General features: G+C 42.1%; 1 protein-coding gene across 2 annotated transcripts in view; it reads right to left on the minus strand.

Moving 5' to 3' along the window:
* Positions 1-13,250, minus strand: part of rxrab (retinoid x receptor, alpha b) — a 60,542-nt gene that overhangs the window by 37,293 nt on the left and 9,999 nt on the right. Inside the window, exon 2 of one of the 2 annotated variants that reach the window (XM_072665178.1) lies at positions 4,641-4,754. The exons of the other annotated variant lie outside the window; for it this stretch is intronic. Coding sequence (XP_072521279.1) covers positions 4,641-4,754 — 114 coding nt within the window. The remainder of the gene's footprint in view (positions 1-4,640; positions 4,755-13,250) is intronic. 2 annotated transcript variants of the gene reach the window in all.

The following is a 13,250-nucleotide window of genomic DNA, read 5'->3' on the forward strand; positions in this document are numbered from 1 at the left end:
AACATACAATACGTTTTCTCTATATGTATCATTACAAAACTTTGTACACTTTTTGACATACTTTGAATCTGGCAGTTGTTCTTTAAATTGTGTCCAAATGAATGGGCTAATAGAAATTCTCCAAAATGACTTGGAATAAAATCTTTTTACTCTGACTTCCATTGAAAGTTATGAAAGATGTTTTCTGCTTCTGTAAAGTTGTCAATTTGGAGATAGTGATGATATAATAAGACTTTCTAGACTGATATGTTGAGTTTTTAAGTATATTTAAATCTATCTATATAATCTGACTGGACTTCCCGATGATTTGGGCTTCCAGTTACTGTGCACAGTGATACACACTCTGAACTGCTACTTTTTAGGGTTTTTTTTTTTTTGGACTTGACTTAATATTATACATAGTGCACACAGTGGGTGTTCTCTTTCCCCAGTTTCGAACCACTGGAAGACTTAAGCATTTCAGTTTTATTTTTGTCAGGTAAGCAAAAGCTGATGGGCCTAATAAGATTGGACTGGGATAATCCCAATAAATAGGTCTATTAGGCTCTGCTTTTTAAATATGCCTCACAGAGTTCCAATGCAGGTGTGTAAAAATACACTAAGCTCACAATTCAATTCACAACTCAATATTCTTACAATATCTTGAACCCAATTTGAATGACAAAAACTGATGACTCTGTCCATGTTGTACAACCTCATAATAAGACCACAGCTGGGTGACAGGTGGCCTGAGGCTGGGGGTGTGTCATGTGACCTTGAATGTGCTGGTGTGTGTCAAGCTGAACCTGCTGCCGTGGGTCAAGTTAACTGCAGTCTTTGGTGTTCAAACAAAGCAACTCAGTCTGGTGGCATAATTACCAGAATGCAGCTAATATCAACCATTTCCATCATACACACACTGTCCCAGTTTTGCATCGCGATGTGTCTCAATGGGTTATTACTCACCTGGTCACAAGGCATTTAGAGTCCTGCCAGAACTAAGCTGCCAAACCTCATCCTTGCATTTGTCAAGGTTTCGTAAACAGATATGTAAGGGTAGCACTGACTTATGACAGAATCTGACAGAACTGTTCATGTGACTAAGCCAGCCAGTGACTCAAAAAGCTCAACAAAGCTTGGGGAACTGTCTGCTGCTGATAAAATGTTGTGATTGATAGCTCACAAGCCTTCAACTCCTCTAACTCCTCTCTTCATAGACCTGACAATGCTGAAGGCCCCAAAATTATGGCATGCCTTTGGCTTTTTTCTGTTTAATGAAACCTGCCAAACCGTAATTTCAGTCATTTCTCAATTTTTGGTCCTGCCCTTTAATGTTTTGTTCTTGGTTACCATGGTCAGGAGGGCTTAAAATAGAGATGTCCAAGGCCCATATGGTTAAGCATCCGATGCTAAAGCAAGCAGCACAGGATTTGGTTTGCAAGCGTGAAAGGAAATGCCAACAAATTATGCCGCGATTTGCAGCAAAGAAGTGTTTTACCTCTCAGGCATCTGTCACTTGAATTCCACCAACACATACCATATGTGAGCTTCGCTGGGCTAGGTTCAGCCTTGCACAGCTCTTCAGACTGTTTTATAGAGACGGCGACTGCAATCATCAGGAAAAAATTAGCTCAACGCTAAGCAACACGATCCTATTGGCTGCCTGGGCCGTCCGCTCTATTTGAGGTCAGCCCAGACATTCCAATGGATAATCTTTTCCATTCCTCAACTCTCTCTCTCTCTCTCTTTCTTTCACTCTCTCTCTCTCTCAAGGAAACTACAGGACCACAGCACAACGGCTGCTTTGTACAGTCTCCCTGCTGGCTTTTCCTTGCATTCATGCTACACACTTCCAGCTAACTGCTTTATCAGCTCCACCTCAGGATGAAAGAATTCATGTAGAGAGCATAAGAGCTTCGAGCTGATAGTCGGACTCCATCCTCAACCGGCTGAATACTGGATTTTTTCTCAGCGCTTTCCAGCATGTCTATTTTCTAAAGCAAGCTAGTAATATAACATGGCCGAATTAGGGCCCTGGCCACATCATAGTAGGGACGGGAGTTCAGACAAGTTGAGCTATGTTTGCCCTCTGGAGGTTCGCCCACTTTTCCCAGCGTCCCTGGCTTTGTTCGGCTTCTCCTTCCCTCAGAACTCGCAACAAAAGGCTGTAATTGTGGTGGGTGCTAACCAGAGAGAAACGGAGATAATATGGCATTCTCTCACACTTCAAATGCGGCTGGGATTTACGGGAACATATTGGGAATTAGACCGGATCCAGAAATGACAGATGCTGCGAAGAGGAGGGACGATGGTCATTTGCCTGTAAACCGCATGGCTCTTCTTTCACAGACCATACGATTTATATAGCTTGCAAAAAATACTGTTAAATGACTATGATGTGCAAAAAGAGGCAAACTGCCAAAGCATTACAGGCTAAGACAGTGCAAACAGGAACACTTGAGTATAACATAGACACTATATGGATTAAAGTATTGGGACATCTGCTCTTTCATGGTTTTTAAAAAGACTTTATCTTGCTGTTGTCTCTGGGCCAGGGAAGGCTTCATATTAGATTTTGGAGCACTGCTGTGATGATTTGATTGCATTCAGCGATGTTGGATGATCACCACACTCACCTCATCCCTAATTCATCCCAAAAATACTGCGGTGTAGTACAGTACAACAGCCACTTAGCCAGGGTCAGTCATGCCAGAAGACACCCTGGAGCAGAAGGTTAAGGGCTTTGCACTGTAACAGGCCCAACAGTGGCAACTTAGTGAAAGAATTGAAGCCACAACTCTGTAAACAATAACCCAGAGCTCTCACCAGTGAACCACCACTGTCCCCAGTAAAGGATACTTTTTAAGGGCCCAACCAAACTTACCTATATTTTTGTAAATAACAGAATTTGATACATTGTCTAAACTAACTAAATGAATTGTTTTTGTGATGTTTCAGCCTGGAATGCTGGAATTTTTTATGTGGCACAGTACAGGTCAGCCAATCAGAACAGATGTAATTCAGTCACCATTAAAGCCACAGTAATAAATACAGACTGTTTAACTTAAAAGGATAACAAAAGGGGAGAAAATGGTCATCAGCCATCAGTGGCTTGAAGTTCCAGAGAACTCAACCGGGTAGGATGGACATCCATCTCCACCATGGACACCTGTTAGTTAAGGTAACAGGCCTTCCAGTTAAGTGTTCCTCCACAAGTGCACTCAGCAGTCCAACGATGCTGCATTAGCGGCAGTTCAAAAAGTGACTGGTTGGCTTTGTATGACTTGGAGGAAGCACAAGGGCTGATTGAACTGTGTGATGGGGGATATGCAAGATAGTGGGTGGGCACTAGAAATGACTAAAATTTGTACATTTGGACCAATTCTAAGTACTTTCGGTACATAAAGCCTAAATGTATGGCCAATGGAAAATAATGAAATATGAAAACAAATACAGGATATAGATCCTACAAGATCAACTTTTAGTTTTCCACTCTTTGTCTAGAAGCAATGTAGGCCAGTGCTACAGCAACATCTATTCCACACTCAAAACTACATCAAATACTATCAATAGAAGATTGCCATTAAAGAAGAGGCAGAGAGAGGGAGAGAGAGAGAGAGAGAGAGAGAGAGAGAGTAGATACTGGGCTTTGTTGAAACATGTTTGTAATGGAAAGTATTCTACACGGTGAAACTGTTCTTTGTGTTCTCATACCTGGAAAGATCTGACACGACACGCTATCTCACACTGCGAATGCACACTTCTACTACACTGCGGGAGTCATCTCCGTCAGTGATTGATGAGGACAGGTACGGTAATTGTTATAACATGCAAGGCATCCTCTCAAGGAAAAGGAGGAGGCATAAATCATAACTGTTTTTTGACACGGCCAATTACCGGTGATGTTTTCTTTAAAAGATGTTCGAAAGGGTTGTAAAGATTGAAGCAACCAAAAATCTAGCCAGTACTGTAAAGCAGATGTTCAAAGAATAGGCCTAAACAAGCTCGTCGACTACAAGTGTGCATGCATTTACACAGAACGTTTTGCTTGATGGCATAGCTATACCATGTGTCCAAATGTTTGTGAACACCCCCCTCTAAAGAATGCATTTAGCTACTTTAAGTTGCACTCATTGCTGACACAGATAGGACTCTCTGTAGCAGATAAAAATGGGCCTATTGGTACCTAGAGGGGTATAAAGCCCCCCAGCATTGAGCTGTGTGAGTTGGTGAGGGGAAATGGCAATGAGGTGGGGTGTTGAAGATGAGGTGGGGTGTTGATCTTCCAACATCCTGACTTCACTCTTCACTCTTGCTGCTGAATGCAATCAAATCCTCACAGCAATGTTTCAAAACAGTAGAAAGCCTTCCTTGCACAATAGAGACAGTCATTCCAACAAAAGCAGGATAAACTCTCTTTTAAAAAAACACTGATTTCAGAAGAAACCATGAAAGAGTAGGTGTCCCAATACTTCTGTCAATTAGTGTATTTCTGTTTTCCACAGTGCTTATGGTCCCTTTTATGTGGCACAATATCACAGTGTTTCTACAGTGTTTAGTGTTTTATACGTTCCCTTCCCCTGTTATCTCCCTGCGACAGCTGCGTCAGCACATAGACAAATATCAGTGTGTTTGTGTGTGATCTGGAGTGTGTGTTGTACCTGTGGATATCCTGCGCTGGTGCAGCGGGCACACGCCCGTGAAGCAGGAGCAGCCAGTGGATGAGCTGCCCCGCAGACAGGGCGGCGCTGCAGAACATGGGGTTTTCAGGAGCCCTGGGTGTGTGACACAAGAGGAAGCGGGTGAGAGTCACACACTTCCAAACAAAAGTCAATCATGTACATTTGCACTAAACAGCGAGGAGTGCTGCAGTGCTAGTCTCAACCTCAGATGCTCCGCCCACAGAGGCACACGGACCACCAGATAAATATGTTAAATAAGAAATGAGACGACCACAAATATCTGAATTCTGTCAGTTACAATCTGGATATTCCTGGACATTCTGGACTGGATATGCACACTGCAGCGTGTACACACTTTTGTGGACGAGTTTTATTAGGTTAACGAGAAACAAACCTTTGCAATCAGTTCACGTCTCTGCTCACCACAATAACAGTGAGCCTACAGGAGCAAAACATAGCCACTATTGATAAGCTGAGTTATTGGTACACAATGCTGTCAAGCCTCTTATTTAATAATTTTACCTGAGAGAACACTAGACACAAACGCTCCACACAAATGCTAAGAACAACCCTGATTGGCCTTTGAAATTTTGAAAATGGCCTACCTGTGAAAATGTGCCCTGTGAATAAAACACATAAACTGACATCCAAATAAACTGCACATCCATTGTTTCTCCACAAAGTTCCACTGCTCCACAGCTCAATGCTGAGGGCTTTACACCCCTCTAGTCCAAGTCTGTCATATATAAGATATGGTGCCAGTAGGTTCATGTTAATCTGCACAAGAGAGTCCTATTCTACTGGCAATACTACAGAAACTACACAAGCTATGTGTGTGTATTTGCACATTTGTGTGAACAATAAGTGTCACTTAAAGTAGCAGAATGCATTCATTAGAAGGGGTGTCCACAAACATTTGGACACATGCTGTACAATATCAAACGATATTCTTACTTGTGAGACTATACATCATAGTTTGGGTCAAGAGCCGAACTGAACCCACTGAAAAATACACACATATTCATATCTATGTGAATATGTGTGGCCTTACACATGTTAAATATCCCTGATTTATAAGTGTGAGCTTGCATTATTTGTAAGCTAATAAAATACAAGCACCCCTACTTTATCTCCCCTTTAAAGATATACACTCAATCACATCATGACTTCTTTAACTGAAGAGCCTGTTCTGCATCCACAGACTCAACCCACCCCCAACAAACACGCACATACACGAACAATGAGACAGATCTGGAGGATCCCTTTATGAGACTTCAGGATGCTTGCCCCCTTTAAAGCCCCCATTTACAAGACTTTCACTAGAGGCCACACTAAGAACAGAATCCTTCGTTTCCAGCTTCCCCATCTCGTTTCCAAGGCAATCAAACTCAAGGTCAAAGATCAAGACTGCAATTCAATACATCAGGAACGTCATAAAAGTCCGTTCTTCAAGGGCTCTTGATTAGGGCCTTTAGAATCCAGCCTGGGGGACAGACCTACAGCAACGGCGGCCATTGTTGCCTGGGCCATGTGATTACACAGCAACGCCTAATGCGGCCTTCAAGGGTTTATTAGCAATGAGGAAAGTGAGGGCTCAGTGGCACTTCTCTTTAACAAGATTCTTTCCTCCTGCTGATTAATTAGATCCGTATGCAGAAGCTTTCAGGCAGTTTGCAAAAGGAGGAAAACAGAAGGTTGGTAGAAGTTGGTACTCTGATACAGGGGTGTATATCTCACAGTCACTTCATCTGATTTAATTATGTTGGTATGATGACTGTTACATTAAAACAAAGGTTCCTAAATTGTTCTGTACTGAGATGTACGATTCTGGGAAAAACTGTTTGAATATAATTACAGTCATTGGGTGTGCATTTTTGCTGTTTTTCATTTTTTTGACATTTGTAATTTGGCTGTTGATCTTTATGTCGTCTCACAATGGCATGATGAATGGACCAATGGAAATACTCCAAAATTACTTTTTTTTTTACCTTCACTTTCCTTAAAATATTTTCCATCTCCTGTAAAGTTGCCATTTTAAAGCTACAAGGTTTCTATGGGACAGCTATGATATACAGAAGTACTAGTTTAGTACAGAAGTTTTCATTATGTGTAGTTAAACTTGTAAAGGTTCTTCACCCTCACATAACATGCATTCCCAAAAATGCCTAAAAAAGCATCCATTATTAGGTTCTTCAATGATCCAACTGTTCTTTAATTAAAAGTATTTCTGGACCCTTTATTTTTAAGAATACCCCATCACTTGCAATACCATACCAACTTTTTTCTGGATTTCTTTTATATATATATATATATATATATATATATATATATATATATATATATATATATATATATATATATATATGCCAAATGCCCAAACTCACTCGTTAGGACTCCCCCTGATCAATGCTCCCAGCACTAGGAGGGTGAGAACTAGCACTCGCTTTCTCTGATACATGTGCAGTCGGCCTGCCGCTGATGCAGCATCACTGAGCAGCTCATTCCTAGTGCTAACAAAGCGCTAACTTCCTAGCTCTGATACATTAGCTAACAGATGCCTGTGCAAGCCAACAGCGGACCAACAGTGATACAGGGAGGAAGCTCCCACCAAGTGAGAGCACACTTTATTATGCTCTCTCAGGCTCAGGCTGCTGATGGCAAGCAGCATGACCCATGATTCGAACTGGTAATCTTCATAGTTGCAGTGTCTTAGTCCGCTCAGCCACTCGGAGCCCCTTTACTTTGGATTTGGATTAAAGCAAGATTTCTTAAAATGAGTACCTTCCTAACCGATTATTACTGTATTAAACTGAATCTAGCGTTTCACAATCGACGGAGCTGAATCACCACTGTACATTTTTGCACCCCTACATTATGAGCTTAGCGCAAGAATGCGTTTTCCGTTCCCTTCGTGGCAGAAAGAAGGCTTTCACGCCTAAATGAAAACTTCCAACTGACAAACGATCGTCTTAAACGGATATATGGTTAGAAATGGTCAGGGAATGTTTCGCATGGCTTGGCTTTCCCACACGGGGCTGTGTTCTGCATGGTGGATAAAAACAGAGCGGCTCTCATGGCACAGTAATTGAAATTGTTTGGAGCATTAGCTAGAACAAAAAGCTCCAATCCTTAACCTCAAATCATTCTGTGCCAAGGCTATCCTGGAGCACCATCCCATTTATCAGAAATCTGATCCTTCACCCAGCTGATGACAGCAAACACACACACACACACACACACACACACACACAGAGTGAGATGGGGAAAAAACAGACTGAACTCCGGCAACTTCCACAGATTCTTAAAATAGTTGTGGAATTCCACACAGCCCCCTAACCGTACCTCCACACACCAAACCACACGCGCTCACACACACACACACAGCCCCCTAACCGTACCTCCACACACCAAACCACACGCACACACACAGCCCCCAAACCGTACCTCCACACACCAAACCACACGCGTGCACACACACTGTATAGTTAAAAAGCTGTAGGAGAGATTTTCTAAATGAGAGACAGCGAGAGAGACAGAGAGAGACTTAGAGAGAGAGAGGGGGAGAGAGAGAGAGGGAGAGAGAGAGAGGGAGAGAGAGAGAGGGAGAGAGATAGAGAGTTCTAAAAAGGTTCTAATAATGTTATTACTATTTTTTACTCTTAGAACTAACATGTTCTCCTCTATTCACGCTGTTCTAGAAAGTCCTCCACATTCATAATGACACAAAATTCTCCAAAAGAACGTTCTAGTACATCTAGGATGTTCTGCTCCTTCACATCGTTCTTTAGTGTTCTCCACATTCACGCTGCTCTCAAATGTTCTCCTCATGCACACTGTCCCATAAAGTTCTCCCCAACCACACTGTTCTAAAAATGTTCTCCTCAATTACACTGTTCTAGAACGGTCTCTTTCATTCACTCTGTTCTGGAATGTTCTTCTCATTCGCATGGCTCCAGAATGCTCTCCACATTGATACTGTGACACAGTTTCTAGAACAGAACATTTTAGAACATCCACACTGGTCTAGAATGTTCTCCTCATTCACATCGTTCTGTAGTGTTCTCCACAACCACACTGTTCTAGAATGATCTCCTCAACGGCTCCATTATAGAACAGCCTCTTATATTCCTTCTCAATCAAATAATTCCAAAACCAGAAAACTAGAACAGAACTGTCTAGAACATCCACACGGTTCTAGAATGTTCTCCTCATTCACATTGTTTTGTAGTGTTCTCCACAATTATGCTGGGCTAAAATGTCATTCAATCGTTCTAGATTGTTCTCCGACTGTTCCGCTTGTTTTAGAACCTTCTTTTTCTTCTTAGTTTTTATGCAGTTCTGAAGTGTTCCACAATGCTCTAAAAGTTCTCACTGTGTTTAAGATCAGGTTCTTTTTTTAAACACTGTAAAACAGCTGGGTTGCTGTGCTCTGGCCTGTCGGGAACCAAAAGTGGTTCTTCTATGGCAGTGCTCCAAAAAGCCCTGTTTGGCAGCGTTGTTCTGAAGCATGGAGTAGGGCAGCGGAGGATAAGAGGTTATCCAGGGCTGAGAGGAACTCCTGACCCTGAGTTCAACTTCACGGCCACAGTTCACTCCTTTCACTTTCCCAGTCGGCGTAACTCCATCCAGTCTCCCCCTTCCCCCCCTTTTTTTCTTCCTTGGCTGGAATCTCCAAACACACACCTCACACACCTCCCTCCTCCCCCTCTCTCTTATAACAACCCAATAACTCCCCGGATAACCAATTAATCGGAATATTTCCAAGCAATATCTCATAACCATAATGTTACTTTCCTTCACCCCTGCTTCGTAATTCATCACCAAAAACAGGTTCGACTTTTCCAAATTAACCAAAATAATTCTTCCCCTTCTCATAATTAATGTCCACTATTGTGGGCGTGCCAAGTGCTCCCAAAATTTATTCCCAATCTAGTCCACATACTTTCCAGATGAAATCAGCCTACAGCCTCCTCCTCTGTTAAATGCCTGAGGAATATGGAGTGCACATTTTTCACTTCCATGCCAGCCCAGATATACAGTTCGGATAAAGCTGCAGCCTGGAAATGGCACAGACTGCGGCGAGCATTAATGTATGGAGGGAGAGAAAAGGGGGATTATAGACTGAATAACCCGTGTGTGTGTGTGTGAGTGTGTGTTTGGAGAAAGCAAAGATCCTTAGATATATCAAAGCAGGAAAATGGCATGATTAACACTTTTGGAGTGTATGGATGGCATTTTCCACCCTCAGAGATGGATGTATAGGGAGATTAATGGCAGGGAGATAGAAGATGAGGTCTGGTGGTGATAAACACTCTGTACGGTTCCTTCCACAGAAAAAAAGAAAGAAAAGCCTCTCAGATATTTCACAGATTTCTCTTTTTTTGGAGTTTCTGACATTCCAAATTTTTGCCATCATTCTCTGGAAGTTAGATATGCAGTATCTAATTGTCCATGCATTCTTTACTGTCCACATCCCTATACTCAACGACATCCATCACCATTGTATGTTCTCCTGCTGCAGGAGCTGTCCTCTACTGTTATATATCTAATAAAACTGGACAAACAACATAAGAGGGCAAACTTCAACTTTAATAAACCAAGCATGACTGTTCTGTATGTAAACCATTTAAAATCAACACTGGCTTGAATGAGGTGGAGTGGGTGGTGTGCGAGTGGGGTGTTGAATAAATGACTAGGTTCCGTTCTATTAATCTGTTTGGCAGAGCAGCATTCGAGGCCATAATACTCTATACATTCATATTTGATTGCAGACATGAATCGGCTTAACTCTGCTCCACCCGCAAATGTGTTCAATCTTACTGCCTCTTGCCGGGTTGGAAAAGCTGTCTAAAATCAAATATCACTAATCTAGTGATAAACTGTAACTGTAGGGATTTATTAATAGGGTTATGATACACTAACCCCACAATTCAATTCAATTCATGACACTGGGTTGTCATATGTAGTGTTAAGAGTCTTACCCAAGGACTCTTATTGGTGTAGCGCAGCATAGTCACCCAGATCGAGAACCAAACCCCAGTCTCCCACATAGTCACACCAACCACACCTCAGAATTGTTTCTTAGAATTATGAGACACAATTCTCAGTCAGACAAAGCACCTTTGACTCTGGTTTACTGCGAAGAAGGAAATGCACTGTAAATGCATCAGTTGCTCCACAGAGCGGAAAACGATGACTGTGTCTCAACCAGGAGTGAGTTGGTGGCTGATGCAGGTTGGTTGCAAACTTTAAACAGTGTTTAAACCCTTTAGCGTAGAAAGGCTTATCACACACTACAAGGTGTATTATTCAGTAACTACAGGGACTTCTGTGCAAACTGGTGGGGCAATTCCTCAGTGCATTGCTACAGCCCCAGTTATTAATGCGAAATGCTATTGGATGTGTGTAAAAGGTCACACACTAGGATAAATCGGGTGTCGTTTTTTTTGTTATTGTTGTTATAGAACTTTGGCAAGGTGTCTAATTGATTGAATTCACAGGATGTTGAACCTAAGATCGAATTTTTAAGGTGGGTTTACCCAACCCACTCATTAGTACTCTCCCTCCGTCACATGTAATGCTCCTGAAACTGGGAGAGCAAGAGCCACAGCCTCTTTTCGAACTGCCGCTGGGCAACTAACACTTCGGAGGAAAGTCCCGGGTACCTAGCTCTGATGCTTCAGTTAGCAGAACCCTGTGTTGGCCAGCCTCACACTGAAGTGATGAGGGGTGAGAAAGCAAGCCATCTACCCACCCGGAGAGAGCAGGGCCAACTGTGCTCTCTCGGGCTCCAGCTGCTGATGGCAGGCAGCATGACCCGGGATTGGTGGCTTGAAGAATTACTCAATTGTGATTAGTATTAATAATAATAATTTATTAACTCAACATTGGTGTACTGGATCATACTGTTTTATAAAAATAATCCTGACAATCCTCACTTTAAGCATGGTAAATTTACTTTAGTATGGCCTTGGTAAACTTTCAGCAAAACAGCGCAAAGTTACGAAGTCTGTACGCAGCTTAAACCACCTTTGTGAGCTTATGAGCTCTCCTGAGCTTCATTTCGCTGTCACTTTGAATCATCCAATCACAGCATACTCCTTACCATGGCATCTGCAGTTGTTCGTTTCTCCATAGTTACATCAGCTTGTTCGCCAAGGGCGGGCAAACACTGATCAAACCAAATTTTATGAAGCTTTTTTTGTTTTTTCTTCCATATCCCTCCACGCAACAGGGGTTTTCTGAAGTTTTGTAGTGTATATTTGTCTCAAAGCAGTCACTGATTGTAGATACAAGCCTATCCTCACTTCATATAAGGTGGGTGGTCTGCTCTGAGGTTAGAACTACATATATATATATAACACTGGAGTTAACAGCTTAATCAGATAACAGTATAAAACTATCATTGTTCTCATCACACAGAATTTCTACATTAAAGAAATAATTAGGGCAAATGAGAGATTACACAGTCATTACACACACACACACACACACACACACACTGAGAACAAACCCACAAAAACAACCATGCCCACATACACACCTGCACAATTACACACATGCACGCACACATCGTTTATAGTTCTAGTCAGGACATGTAATGGAGTTCCAGACCACTGCATTAATTACAGTATGTTTACACATGCCTAACCACACAGGAGTGGAATCAAAGTGAGCGGCTGTAACAGGTAAACAGCTCCCCTGCACAGAATGCATGCACACACACACACACACACACACACACACAGCTCCAGCATCCTGTTCCTTGCCTCCTCATTGTTCTCCTATGACTTCCTGCTGAGCTGTATCAGACGCACACTCCCTAGTATAAACAACACTCCAGAAAAAAGACTGTGTCAGTCATTCAGCAAAACAATCCATGCAATATCAGCAAATAGGACAGCAGCAAGTGACTAATGCACACACTATGAGAAACGCAGTGACAGGAATATACACACATCGGCACTAAATGATGTGAGGAAATGTGTATTTGCACATTTTTGACTAATTGCAGTTGTGATTTAAAGGGATGTAAAAATCGAATTAACCTAATTGATCGCTTTCCTCAGATGCAGCCCATCAGCTGAAACATCTCCAGTACCTGAAGTGTGTTTCTTAGGCCCCGTCCACACATATCCAGATAGTTTTTAAAAACGTTTTTGGATGCTTTTGGACTTCTGTCCACATAAAACCCCAGTTTTTGGGCACTGAAAATGAAGATTTTCGAAACTCCAGCGTTTCTGGGTTCCAGTGTGGACATGGGAAAGGGAGCTTTATGACACAGTGCCATCACAACATAAATAACAGTATTTTTTGGCTGAATCTGAAATATCTCCTATATAGCGACCTACATAAATCACAAAACTACAGTATCTGCACAGATTGCACTGGATTTCATGCTCTATTTAGATTTAGATGACATGACTTGCTTAGTACACTACATGAGAAGTAGTGTTTATTTTGGGATTAAACCTCTGTGTTTCTCTCTTCTTCATGGTGTTTTGATGTGTCTCTTTATGAGGTACTGTTGCCCCATACCTACAAACTTTGCCCCCACCGCCCTACACACGTTTTTTGCTCTGTGTGAAC

The sequence above is a fragment of the Salminus brasiliensis genome, chromosome 20 (genome assembly GCF_030463535.1).
Source record: "Salminus brasiliensis chromosome 20, fSalBra1.hap2, whole genome shotgun sequence".
NCBI classification, from domain to species: domain Eukaryota; kingdom Metazoa; phylum Chordata; class Actinopteri; order Characiformes; family Bryconidae; genus Salminus; species Salminus brasiliensis.